The sequence below is a fragment of the Wasmannia auropunctata genome, unplaced genomic scaffold (genome assembly GCF_000956235.1).
Source record: "Wasmannia auropunctata unplaced genomic scaffold, wasmannia.A_1.0 LD336030.1, whole genome shotgun sequence".
In the NCBI taxonomy this organism is placed as follows: Eukaryota; Metazoa; Arthropoda; class Insecta; order Hymenoptera; family Formicidae; genus Wasmannia; species Wasmannia auropunctata.
Genome location: NW_012026860.1, coordinates 21,000 through 35,309, shown reverse-complemented (window position 1 = coordinate 35,309; position 14,310 = coordinate 21,000). Strand labels below are relative to the sequence as shown.

Genomic DNA, 14,310 nt, shown 5'->3' with positions numbered 1-14,310 from the left:
CAGCAGTACTCTGTTGGATAAACGAAGATATATTATATCTCTCTCTGTCGCGCGATTTGGCAAGAAAATGGCGTCGCTTCTCATATGGCGCCACTCTGATTAGAGGCTCTCTACTTAACGTCGTCTTCGAGCGCCTCCTGGCGCGTGTTGTTTGGCTGTATCGACTCCATCTTGAAGTCTATATAGTCTTATTATCTTTTGGAGTTGAGTGTGGTACAGGCAATTATTATGTTTAATTTTTGTACAATTACTATAGATTATTTGGATAAATTTGATCTTAAAAGACTGGATGTGGATATTATCTGCATTATTATTAGTTATGCATAATGTGCGTAATGTCCATTGTTTCAAAATCAGTTTGATTGACTCTCCAGCATACAAATAAGAACTGAATCAGGACATTAATCATATTTTTTGGTCTTGTCTTTTCCTGAGAATTCTTAAAATTAATATCAAAATTTAAAGAAGACAATTATACATTTAAGTATATATATTTTGCTATTTACATGTCAGAATTAAAGGAGGCATCAACAATTATACACTTAAGGATATATATTCTGCTATTTACATACATAAATTTGTCATGTATTTTAAGTAACATGCTTATTGCATATTGTTAATCTTAAGAATAAAAACTGTCATTATGATCTTGACGTAGTTTAAGACAGTGTGCACGACGTTCAATAAATGCGACCATTCTAGTGGACGGTATGGTAGCGCCAGTTAATATCTAATAAAAAATTAATATTTATCAAATTTCAATACATTATCGAATTAACATTATAAATAAAATAATAAATTATTTAAGAGAATAAAACAAAAACTATATTAAGTGATAAGTTTATTACCTTTAACCATGGCGACCCAAGACAGATTTCTGCATTTACTCGATCCTCACCACGCAAACATAATAATTTCTTGAGAAGATCCTTTGCATCGCTGGATATCATCTCGAAATATTCGTCGGGAAAACAGAAATCACATTTGAGAATGTTGGCGGTAGTTTCTTCCATGGAGTCATCCAAGAATGGCGACAATCCACTAAGGAAAAATAAATCAAAATAAATGGATAAAAAAGGATGGATAACAAAGTAAATAGTGCAGTAAAAAGAAATAATAGTAGATTAATTAAATAAGCAATTTCAGAAAAATACCTCAGCAAAATATAAATAAAAACTCCGACAGCCCACATATCCGTGTAAGAACCAGTCGGTCTACCTAGCACTAACTCTGGCGCTGCAAATTCCAGATCGGCAGGAGGTGGCACAATCTCGTCGATAGGAGCTCTGACTGCTTCCCCCAGATCTATTATTTTCACGTGGTCCGTCTCATGATCGACAAGAACATTCTCCGGTTTCACATCTAGATGCGCCCGGCTGCGACAGTGCAACCAATGCAAGGCGGACAATAGTTGGCAAGTATACCGCGTCACCGTCGCCTCGGTGTATTCCGTTTTCCCACTCAGATACGCGAACAGTGTCGGACCTTTGACTCTGCAGAGAGGAGAGCGCTGCTTAATACTATGGCACATTGATTGATTGATTGATTGATTGATTGAGAAATAGTTTCGCGAATATTTTACAGTTCCAAAACGATGGTGTCCACTCCGGGTCGAGGTGCGTTCTCGAATAAGGCGAAAGCTCTGACGATGTTAACGTGATGAGTAGAAGTCAGCACGTCGTATTCTGCGCGCGTCAACAATCTCGACTGTTTGTGTCGTGGAATTTGTTTGAGTGCTACCTCTTGACCAGTGCCCTTATCTCTAGCGCGACGAACCGTGCCGAATCTACCGTTACCCAGTTCGTCCAGTTCCAAGTATCTGCCGACGAACTGTTTGGCTTCCCATTCTGCACCACCACCTATGTCCGAGCGTGACAGGGTCACTACAATCGACGGCGAGGTCATCCTTCCATCGTCACCTATTACTCGAAAACTATATGAGGCATCCGTCGACACATCTAATAGAACTGGCGGTTCATTAGTCTGCTTCGATATTGGCACCCATTGCTGCGACGGTAAAGTTCTACATTCTATACTACACAATGTGCCACCGATTTCTTCCTTATCCCAATCAATCTCCACTTTTGAGCATCCTAAAACGCGCGCAGAAGTATTGCTCTTCCCGCCTGAGATACGATTAGGATTTAATAATACTTGTAATAATTGTAACATTTATCCTGATATTTCTATTTTGGAATGTTTGAGCGACATACCTACGACGAAGAGAGAAATGCTCGCAGAGCAAGAGTCTGTTCCACTTTTTAGGTAACAGTGATATATCCCAGAGTCCAAAGCTCGGCAACCGGTGATTTGCAGGTATACGAAGCCCGCGCTTTGCTGGAATTGATACCGATCATTTTCTCTTATATATTGATTCTCACCTTCCTTTCGCCAAGCAACAATCGCATTGTCCGCGTTGTACGTCTCAACAGAGAGTCTAACGACTTCACCGACAGTTGCGCGAATCGACATCAAATTATTCAGGATAACTGGCGTTTTGTCCTCGGGCGTTGTCGCCATTGTCGTTGACTCCCAGGGATCAGCAATGTGGCATCTCGCGAGATCGATTTTCCGCGGTCGAAATGACCACGCTCGGCTGATTGCCGAGTTCGGGATAAGACTCGCCGGAATCCACAACTCGTCCTTGGTATTCACGGGAGACACCACTAAGCCCGGGCCGTCGAAATGGGAGACAACAAGTTCATCTCCGGCATGTAACTTTCCCCAATCTGCAGCCAATCTTACACGTGCACCTGGCACGACCTAAAGAAGTTCCCTTGTTATAAGCGTCTTCTTCAACATTTGTCATGTTGTTAAGCGTATCTCTCATGTAACTTGCGACATTACGCCTGGTTTTGTATTCACCCAGAGCTTCCAACACCATAATACAGCGATGATAGAGGCAATATAATGATAGTAGCAATCCCGGAAGAAAAAATAACAGTGTAGTAGTGGTTTTGACAGAATCAGTGGTATAGCAGCGGTAGAGTGGTTGTTACAGAGGCAGTATCAATTGCGACGATTCTGTGGAGTGCTAGCGTAACACGTTTGGTGACGATAGTAAAAACTAGCAGTGGAGTGTAGTACATAGTACAGCATATAGTGAGCAAGAAAATGTTAGAAGCGATAATGGAGTTTGCAAGATCAAAAGTTATTCGTTACAAGAAGTTTTGAAGTTTCTTTCCATTTTTCTAGCGATTATCCCTCGTAGGTGTGTATATATGGCATTTGCTGTACATCTGTATAAGATCTCATTGCACGAGTTAAGAGGATACGTAATAGCATATGGCGTTTGTGGCTCGTTCATAATCATCGACAGAGTTCTTTAATGATAGAGGTATATAACAATCGTCGGATAGAAGATAATGCAATAGATAGCAGTAGATAGCGACAAGCATCAAGAAGAGGAAAAGCCCCTTTGCTGTAATCAAGAATTTTAATTGATATGGGTGATAACTTTAAATGTGTATACACTAGCTAAAGATTAGGGTTGGGAAAGTTTATACTTTTTAAAAGTAACTTGTTACTCGTTATCGAGTCAAAAAAATAATTAGTTACCGGATACTGACTCTAAAAAATAACTCGTTATCGTTATCGTTACTTAAAAGACAAGATTCATTACTTTTTCCGTTACTTTTTCAATGCTAAAACAAGATCAAATTAAATAAAAAAGGTAATTCTATAAAAAAACTTACACAGCTTCGATGACCTTGACCTTGATATATGTTACAGAACCTGTTCATCCCTGAGTAATATTGTTTTAACAACTATGTCGCAGTCTCTATACTTTCTGAAATATTTAAAGTTAAAATTTAATAATTTTGGTAAGTCTTTAGATTAGGGGCAAAATCGGATGACTCTTTAACTTTGACATATGTTGTCAAGAGCACTCTTCTGAGTAACAATAAAAGATTTTTGCCGACATTCCAGTTCTACTTACTAGGGCAAAACAAGGTCTATAATTGTACTGTTCCACATGATATATTTAAAAATTTTTTTAGTAAACTTTACCGAATAACAAGGCGAACATTGGCTAAAACTATTAAACTTTTTAAAAATCATGACCTTGATAATATATGTCAAGGTCAAGATTATTGGAGTTGATTTTCTTGGAATTTTACTTGTAATATTTATGTAAATACGGTTATAAATAACTCAGAAACTGTAAGAGACCGCCACCTAGTTGTTAAAACAAAATTACTCAGGATGAATCCTTTACATATATCAAGGTCAAGATCATCAGAGTTGTCTAATTGTAAGTTCTTTCATAGAATTAAAAAAAAATTAGTTATATATTTTTAATTAAAATATTACAAAATCCATAAGAAAAAATATAGTTGTTATTTTTTTGTTATCAAAACTTTGTAATCTTTTATACTCTCTGTCTTCTTCCCGTTCTGATTATGCAATTAAAATTATCCCCCTGCTAATTTCGTGATTGAGCGGCTGATTATAAGAGCTATCGCAATTCACGATTTCATTGTCAGTTAAGAAATGAGAAGTAACGTTTAGGTAAATTTCATGAAAGAATAACATGTTCCTTGTATATGGCTTGTATAAAGCAATTATCGCTTTTAGTGATGATTATATTAACATAAAATTTGGGAAATTCCCGTGAAATATTACAACTGATTATCGTATATTTCGAAATTGCGAATACGCGACGCTTTGCACTATGCTCTTGAGTGCGATTGCAAATATTAATAAAAACAATATAATTCTTTAATTTCAATTACAAAGCCATAAAAGTTTTAAATTGCACATTAACGAGTACTGTGCGGATTATCTTAACTTTGACATATGTTGTCAAGACCTTGAGTGATCTTCAAAAGATTTTAATTGGCGGTCATTGTTTATGAAAAAGTTTATTAACAAAAAATGTTCGAGAAATATATGACTAGTATTTATAGTCAATTTTTATATAAGGCCGTCTCAAAACAAACGTATGGTCTTAAAATGTTATAAACTAATCACAAAATTATATTAATATCTGAAGACATTTTTTAAGATAATTTTGAAATAAGAATCAATTATAAATAAGACCTAATTATAATTGAATCCATCATGACTAAATAAATAAATATGTGTAGTATATCTTAAAATTATTTTTTAAAATAAATACAATTACAAACTTCATTTTGTCCCGAAGAGGGATGGAAAATGTAGGGTGAATCTCATTTTGCGTGGAAAATTAAAAGCCAATGTTTTCATGTAAAGCAAGGTTTATTCTACTAAAATGGGGTTATATTTTTTTATTATATTATTTGGAGGTGAAACTTCTTCATTGGAAGAATTTACTGCATTCACGTATAGACTTTACAACGTAAGTAAGGTCCATTTCGCATTTCTTGCTCCTGCTTACAGGATAAAATCTCATCTATATATATTATTTAAATAATAGACTTAAATACATATTTATATTATCAATTTTATTAATAATTTTTGATAAATAATAAATAATAACCGTCAACTAAAATTTTTTGAAGGTTTCTCAAAGTCAGAAGCTTGACAATATATGTCAAAGTTAAGGCTATCGGCGTGGCGTCCGTTAATGTGCTAAATTAGAAAGATTTCAAAATGCTCAAAATATAAAATTTTGGTTTCCATTTTTATGAACGTTTATACTTTTTATTTATACTTTATTTTATGTATACTCTTCTGTACCACCTCAATTTTATGTTTAAAAACTTTAATTAACACGATAAACAGTTCAATGAGCGCTTCGTAATTTTTTAATATAATTGGTTTTTGTCTTTAGTTATTATTACTATCTAATCTAAGTGGATCTAATATAAGTGACAAAATCAATCGTAATAAGGAATCAATTTACTGAGTTGCTTTGTTGATCTGCTAAATGCAACTTATAATAACGGATTATCGGTTAAAGATTGAATATACAAAAATTATGTCACACATAAATTTAAACTATAAAAAAGTAACGATAAAAGTAACTGTTAAATTTGCTATTATTGTGAAAAAATATAACTACGTTATATAAGAAACGTTATAAGAAAAAAAAAGTAACGCCGTTATCAGTCCGTTACTAAAAGAAAAGAATGTAACGGTATGTAACGGTGTTACAACTGTTACAAATAACACATTTTTTACTTCCCAACCCTGCTAAAAACCATATTAATCAGGATTGGCTTACCGGGATGGAATTGTTGCGAATCGGCGAGCGTGTGCGTAGAGTATTCTTAAATCCTTCCAGGAAATTTAGCCTACTTTTTGTCGGACTGGGCGTACGTGGTTGCACGCATTCCAATCCCCCGGTTTGCGAGCGTTGTAGTGGTTGGTTTGTCCTATGGTCGTTACCCTTGTCTCGTTTCATCGATCCGGAGACTATCAGCGTCGGAGGAACCGATACGGTTGCTCGCACAGGTTCGGACGTAGTGACGGTGGCACGGCTATACGCCAGCAAATCATAAATGAAATCCAAGACACAGTACTACGCGTCGAGACTCGTGCACTTTGATACGCCTGCTAATAGCCGTATAAACAAATAAAAATTAAAAGTGGTCATTCTTTAAAGTATCTCATCAAATAAATTTCTGGAATCTCTCGAGGCGATCGACAGGAACGAGTCTCAACATGAGCCAGGACATACGAGGGAACCAACGTCGCCAGCAACTTGGGGGAACTTTCAGATGTGTCGAAGAATAGATGAGTGTGTGCTTAGCAACGTATGACGGCAAGGTAAGTAGGTAGTTAGATTGATTGGTTGATTATGATCGTGGTAGATACACTTGGATTTGTTTTCCGCAGTACTGTGTTCTTGATAAAATTATAAAAAAGAAGCTGGTTAGTCGGATTGGTCGTGTATATTAGATTGTAGACGGGAGGATAAGGGATGCATATCACAACCACTCGGACTTAATTATCAATTTACATTTATTCTAGACAAAATTCTTACGATTCGCGGATCAATTATAGTTTTGTTTCAGACTGTCCTCCAGTATCGCGTATTAATATATTGATTGTGGCGTAACAGTATACACAAGTCTGTCCGTAAACTCGTGTGCGCGCGCGCCCAAGTTTTTATAAACATTAAAATAGTCGTAAATATATATATATATATATATATATATATATATATTTTATATCTTCACATATAATTACGTTACATTTATAATATTTTTTTATTACATTTATTTTACGCGTTTTTCTGTATATTATCAAGTCGCATGTGTGTATAAATGTAAACGCGCGTAAACAACAAAATGCACCCCTCATTGATGTGCATATACATATACATAATATATTCACACAATACATGCACGCATTATGCATGCGCATTAGAACGGATTAATACACATTTATAGGCTCCTGGGATCAGATAGTCGAGTTTAAAAGAGTAGTATATGTTAAGGAACAGCATGAGATTTTGATCCATTAAATGATAAAAAGAGCATTGAACTCTCACACGACAATCTAAAATACTAAATATACTTCAATATACATTTGATACAGAGCGATAGTTGAAATCTGCAATCATTTAGAGACATCATCAAATATGAAGATACATATATTTAATATATTTGTATGTTCCAAAACTATCGCATCGTTTTTTTTTAATGACAGTTTTTTACAAAAATTTGGAAGCAATATTACCTTAACGATAATTTCAAAAAATATGCAGTCACGTGTAAGTATTTAATATCAGAAATTTAATTTTACTGCTCAGTCGTCTTTTGCTAAGGAGAGATCACTTCCAAATCCAACGATGAGTCATTAAAAAATAATGCAGCACTTTTGAGATACCCTGCACTTTTCTGTGTAAAATATTTTATTCCTTATTAAGCCGATAGAAAAGTGTAAGTTTTTAAGTGTAAGTACTGTGTCGTGTGTAAACTCTTTAAGCTCCTGCGCGTAAATATAGCTGAATAAGCATTACCATTTCATCTGTACTACGAAAGCAAGATGTCATCACCGAATATAAAAGTAATCCAGAAAAGGGATGTGAGAAAAATAATTGGATACGTGCAAATATCTTTTAGTAAGTGATATTAATAACAATATAGGCACGAGTGGAAAATAGTTAATTTTCGACAAAGGTGAAATGGAATTAAAGGGCGTAGAGGTGAGCAGGCGATGGTTTCTTATATGACGATTGTATCTTCTTTTTATATAAAATATACAAAAATATGTCGGAACGGAATATTCACAGATCGGATATTAAAAGAAAGTCGATGTAGTAATTTAATTAAAGACGCTTACAGTGGACGAGCTCCTTCTTTGGCAAGTTTCCTCTGGTAGGTAATTGGTGATTCTATCGCCTTCAGGAAGTCGTTCTGAGTTTTCAGGATGGAAGAGATGGCATCTATCCACTCCTGTCTGCTCGGTCCACTACTTTCTGGAGCTACGCTACACGAGAATCCTCGTCCAGTACTTCGAGAATCCACGCCCGTCGATTGGATAATAAACTTCTCTGGATCTTCCTTTGAATCTTCAAGACTCATTTTGTTTGCCTACGTATGGAATACATCGATCCGATAACGCAATTCCCTTTTCCAGAAATAAAGATGGCCAGGTAATAAAAATGAATAATTGATAAATGATCTTACCAGAATATGTGCTTTATATACATAGCCAGGATTGGTGAATTGCGTTTTCTTGCCCACAATTTCACTGAAGATGATATTTTGTTCGAAAAGAAAGACTTGCCATTCCTTTACTTTCGATACGTTCGTTAGTTCCGACACCAGAAGCGGACCGCGTAACAAGAGTTTTCCTTGCGCCGTTATCTTACCCTAAAGAAAGGTGTTAAACGTAAAGCATGCTGTATGCACACGAAGTGACTTTTATTATCAGATTCAGAATGAATTTCTAGCAACAGAAGTCGCTAGTGTGACATATTTATATATTGCTACTAAATAGTATACAGCCAGCATTTTGAAGAGAATTTAATGGGGATGTATGCATAGCAACCCGAACTATTTGCCAATCGCTTGCGAATTTATTCGCTATCGTCTTGACACGAAACTTTTCTTGACATTGCTACTAAAATCGACCAGTTGTTTGCTATACGGTTCTTTTGTCACTTTGAGTAAGCTTCTTATTTCTTCAGCGAAAAACTTCTTTTAAACACGTCTAGATTTGCTAGCATCTAAAATTTTGAAGTCGCGACGTGGTCTAGTGGTCGCTGCGACAAAAGTCATGTAAATTGAACATGTCCAACTTTTCAAACGAATAGCTAAAACGTGATTTACAAGGAGCGACTTTTATTCGTTTTGAGTAAGCTTCTTAATTCGCCAGCGAATTCCCAGATAAAAACTTTTTCCAGTCGCTCGTTTTTTATTCGCTAGTGTCTAAAATGTTGAAGTCGCAAAGACTAATGGACAAATATGACAAAAAGATAAGCACAACAGCATTTTTGAAGCTAGTTGCTGCCTTCTTTTATTCGTCTTTTCTGCTCTTCCAGAATCTGGCTTTTTTCATTAGACGCTAGACGCGATTTCAAAATTTGAGACGCAAGCGAATAGAAGTCGAGCGACTAGAAACAGTTTTTACTAGCGAATTTGGTAGTAAATTAAGAAACTTACTTAAAGCGAATAAAAGTCGCTTCGTTTGCGCATGTGAAATACGTCAAATTATTTGCTAGTCGCTCGTTGATTTATTTGCCACCATCTTAATACGGAGCTTCTTTTGACACGACGCTGCTACTACTAAATCGGTCAGCTATTCGTTAGAAAAAAGTTAAACATATTCACCTTTTGTCTTTTGTCGTTACAATTACTAGATATGCTGTGACTTCAAAATTTTAGACGCTAGTTAATCTAGATGCGAGTAAAATTTTTCGCTGGCGAATTAAGAAGCTTGCTCGAAGTGACAAAAAAAGCGCCGTATAAAATGAACAACTGGCTACTTTGGTAGCAGCGTCAAGATAAACTCCGTGTTAAGACAATAGCGATTGAATTCGCGGACGACTGGCGAATAGTTTGGCGTACTGTGCATGCGTCTTCGCTAGATTGTTGGCGAATTCATACTGTCTACTAGCAACATGTAAATGCCGTCATACTCACGACTTTTATCGTCAGAATCGCTCCGAATCTGTCGACAAATAAAGCTCACGACAAGCATTAAAGGTCGCTCCGTGTAAACCAGCTTTCAGCTTGAAAAGTTGAACATGTTCAACTTTTGTATTTTTTGTCGTTACGACCACTAAACGACTTTAAAATTTTAGACACTAGATAATCTAGACGAGAGCGTCTACAAGAAATTTTTTGCTGATAAATTAAGAAGCTTGCTCAAAGTGACAAAAAAAAAACGTGGTATAAAGCGAACAACTGGCCGATTTTGGTAGTAGCATCAAAATAAGCTCCGTGTCAAGACAGCGCGGGCTAAATGAATTCGCGGGCGACTGGGTGAATAGTTCGGCGTACTGCACATACTAAATTGTTGGCGAATTCATACTGTTTAATAGCAACATGTAAATGCTGTCACACTAGCGACTTTTGACGCCACAAATTCGCTCATCTGGCGACAAAAGCTTGCGACAAGTATAAAAAATCGCTCCGTATAAACCACGCTTAAGCAATTTAGTAGTAACGTCAAAAGAACGTCGAAAGAAGATTTATTCGCTATCGTTTTGACATGGAGACGTGACAAGACGATGGCGAATAAATCAGCAAGAGTTTGACAAATAATTCGGTGTACTGCTCACTATGCAACGAAACGATTTTAATTCGCTTCGAATAAGATTCTTAATTCGCTAGCGAATTTGTTGAAAACTTCTTCTAGTCGCACAATTTTTATTCGCTAGCGTCTAAAATTTGGAAATCGCAGCGTGTAGTGAACAAGAGCCAGCTAGCATAAAAAAAACTGTTATGTTGTTTTGTCACAGTGATTTTGACACTGCAATTTGAAAATTTTAGACACTAGCGAATAGAAAACAAACGACTAAAAGTTTTTACCGGTGAATTCGCAAATTAAGAAGTTTGCTCAAAGCAAATAAAAGTTGCTCCACGCAAACCATGCTTAACGGATTTTCAAAAACGTTTTTATCATTTAAAATAAGTGAAAAAAACCAATATTAACCTCAAAACCTTGTAATCTTCCAACGTCCATCATATCATTTGCAGTTTTAGGAATAACTAGCATGACATCAAGCGCTGCTGTGAGGTTTTTGATTTCTGCTGTTCTTTGAGTTTGCTCAGTGTAGCGCAGTACATCCCGTAGAATTAGTTGATACTTCGTAATTCTTTGTACAGGTTTGATCAACAAATCGCAGAGTTGTAGCTTGTGACCAAGCTTTTTCCTAAGTTCCTACAACACACACGTGCTTTTGTTTAAATGTTTTCGTTTTGTAGCCGCTTATCGATTTTTACTAATTACCTCGAAGTAAGTATCTATATATTCAGATACAATGTATTCTGAAAGGGGCTTGTTGTGACAATAATCCACGTACGAGTATAACCTTCGTTCAGAACGTATAAAGAGAGGTCCGAGCAGTTCAGGATTTTCCAAACAACGCTCCACATTTTTAAGGAAATAACTGAAAGCAGAGAAAGTATCGATGTAAAACGTTTTGATGTTTAACGATTATTGTTAAAATTTTTCAACGGTCGATCTGACTTACTCTTTGTGCCACTCGTAGATAGACCCTATATTACCGAAAATTATCTTATCTTTCCCAGAGCGTAGAGCTTCCGGTAAGGGAATCTCACAATTGGGATCGTTCATTAGTTCCATGTAACCTTCAGTTATCTTTTTTAAGTCATTGACATAATCTCTCTCGGTATCCACCAGCTCGCGAATAACATACTGCCGTTTTTTTATCACGACGCTCTCATCCTCCTTGAAATCGATTGTGTTAATAGACGCGGTAGGGGTTTGCATGAAACTATGCCTCTCCTGATTCTCTGTATGTTGCTCCTGTTAATGGTACACATAGTACTTTGTGCAATGCGTAGATCTGTGCATGTAAATGTGAACGGATTTTACTTACCATTTTCTCTTTGACGATTTGCTCAATCTCCGAGAGATCGGCCGTTGTAGCGCCGCCATCGAGAATCTTCGTTGTATGTTCCGGCAATTCACTTGGTATAGTAGATCCTGATGGAACATTTGCGGTTGCTACAAGTATTGGTTCGGTTATAGGCTTCATCGGAGGTGGAAGTTCCAGATCGTCGTCGGCATCTTCACCACTATTCTGCTCCTGCAAACTCGTCACCGCCGTGTCGTCGCTCTCCTTAACATCTACCTCGACCTGCTGCTGCTCTTCCTCTTTACTGATTTCCTCGCCCTCCTGCATTTCAGCCTCCGCCTCGAAGGCAGGCCGATTAGGCTCGGTGATCGGTAAGTGAAATTGTTTCTTCGTGCCGCTTTTCTTCAAAGGCAGCCTAATCAAAGAAGGTGATGTTGGTGCGGCCGTATTGGTTTTCTCGACTTTACCATGGCTAAATCTGCGTAAAGGTGATACCCATATACTAGACCTCCGTCTATAAACAGAAACGCCCGGCCATGGTACGTGATTATCGTTGCACGTATGACATTTCGAGATAAGCATGAGGCATTTAGACGACAGAATTTCTATGAAATGCTCACCCACTGAAACCTCGCCTCTTGTTGCCAGGTGAATTTGTACTAGTTGAAGCGCTACTGTCGCTTCCGGTGTTTTCTGTTAATTAAAAGAGCAACTGTTACTCTACGTATCCCTAAAATTACGCTCCAAATTATGATCAAGTTATTAAAAGTGATAAAAAACGCGCGCGCGATCGCGTCATCAGGTTTCGTGCCAATTTCATTTGCGGTTCATCGACTTGCTGCACTTTTTACTGATCCGTCGATTTGGTTTTTTTTTGTATTTCTTTGTACAGCTCACACAATAACACAATAACTGCTAGTTTTCACAAGATGATAGGTATTCGGAAGAAATGGGAAAACTGAGCGTGATACAAACAGCTCGATACTTGATCAATCATTTTCCACTTACCCGTGTCCTCCGATACTATCGGTGACAGTACCGGTAACGACCGCGCAGTTAACGAAGACGCCTGCTGCGGTAACGTGTTGCCGGTAGTCGATGACGTGATGGTAATTTGCTGTAGCGCTTGGACGATTTCTTGATTGATTTGTTGTTGCTGCTGCTGCTGCTGTTGTTGCTGTTGCTGTTGCTGTTGCTGCATGGACGCTTTTTTGGACGGTGAAGTTTTGCAAGAGGCGGTCGGCGGCTGTTTAAGAGCGCTGGTAGGCACTAGACCCTCCGCTGCCGGTTCGGTTTGTCCGGACGTGAGCGGTAGACGCACCAGGGTCCATTCACCAGAATTGGGCATGCCAGTAGTGTTGATGTTCACGCTACCATTCTCCAGCACCTCGACCTGTTGTCCTTTCGTCACGCTGAGCTCTTTCGAGCCCGGCGCGGCCATATGATCAGCGATCACCCATGTCATCTCAACGACTCCGGTCTAAAATCAAGCATTGAAGCATCCTTAATAGGCGGCATATTGTGCGGAAGATCGCGCGCGATTCACGGTCGACGTACGTTAGATATCCGCGCGAATACCGGAGCAGAGGGGTAGGGGTGGGGAGGGAGAGGGAGGCAAATATAGAAATGGGATAATTAGCGGAGTGTGATGTGTCTGTGTGCGCGCGTGCGTGAAAGCGGCGGTGGCGGTGGTGATGGTGGTGGTGGCAGTAGTGGCCGCGGCGGGGTCGAACAAGGGTGGGTACAGGATAATCCGAAAGCGGGGAAGTAAAGCGAAGAGGAAGAGAAGAGCCTGCCCTCTCGTGCTTACGCAAGCGTAGACAGGTCGATATGATCGTCCTCTCCGTCGCGCGAGGGCTCGCTCGTTCACATTCTCTCTCATGCTCAACCCTGTCACTCTCGTTCTCCCGTTCGCTGCGCGAAAGACCGATTGTCTTTGAATTTGCGGATCGACGGAGCGAGATTCCAGAGATCCGATTACTGATGCCTGAGTGATTCTGATCGTCGGATCAGTGTCACCAGGTGTCCCTTGCTTGCTTGCTTTCTCTCTCTCTCTCTCTCTCTATCTCTCCCACTCGCTCGTTCGCTCGCTCGCTCAAACGCTCGTTCTTTTTTCCTTTTTTGTGCGCGCGAGCCCGCCCTTCCGCGATGACGCATTTAAATCGCACGCAGATTCCGGCGTTTTGAAAATAGCTAATGTCACAACACTGCGGTACTTTGACGTTGCTATAAATACCGCGCGTGTGCGTGTATTTTATTGACGGAGCGTGTACGTTTTTACAGCGTTTGAACCAACAACACTGTTCATTCTTCTTCTCTCTCTCTCTCTCTCTCTCTCACTCGCTCGCCTGCTCACTAGCTCTCTCTCTCTCTCTCTCTCTCTC

General features: G+C 38.4%; 1 protein-coding gene across 9 annotated transcripts in view; it reads right to left on the bottom strand.

Annotated features, from left to right (window-relative positions):
- Nucleotides 1–472: 472 nt before the first annotated feature.
- LOC105452492 (triple functional domain protein) overlaps nt 473–14,310 on the bottom strand; it is a 29,151-nt gene continuing 15,313 nt past the window's right edge. For 6 of the 9 annotated variants that reach the window (XM_011693621.1, XM_011693625.1, XM_011693626.1 and 3 more), the window contains 14 exons: nt 12,935–13,406; nt 12,547–12,619; nt 11,948–12,440; nt 11,579–11,874; nt 11,335–11,494; nt 11,038–11,265; nt 8,565–8,750; nt 8,218–8,468; nt 6,152–6,407; nt 2,214–2,763; nt 1,583–2,126; nt 1,155–1,493; nt 849–1,041; nt 473–730 (listed from right to left, as the gene is read on the bottom strand). In XM_011693621.1, the coding sequence (XP_011691923.1) occupies nt 623–730; nt 849–1,041; nt 1,155–1,493; nt 1,583–2,126; nt 2,214–2,763; nt 6,152–6,407; nt 8,218–8,468; nt 8,565–8,750; nt 11,038–11,265; nt 11,335–11,494; nt 11,579–11,874; nt 11,948–12,440; nt 12,547–12,619; nt 12,935–13,406 (4,149 nt within the window). In that variant the 3' untranslated portion in view covers nt 473–622. The other 3 variants (XM_011693627.1, XM_011693628.1, XM_011693630.1) reach the window with 3 other exon arrangements.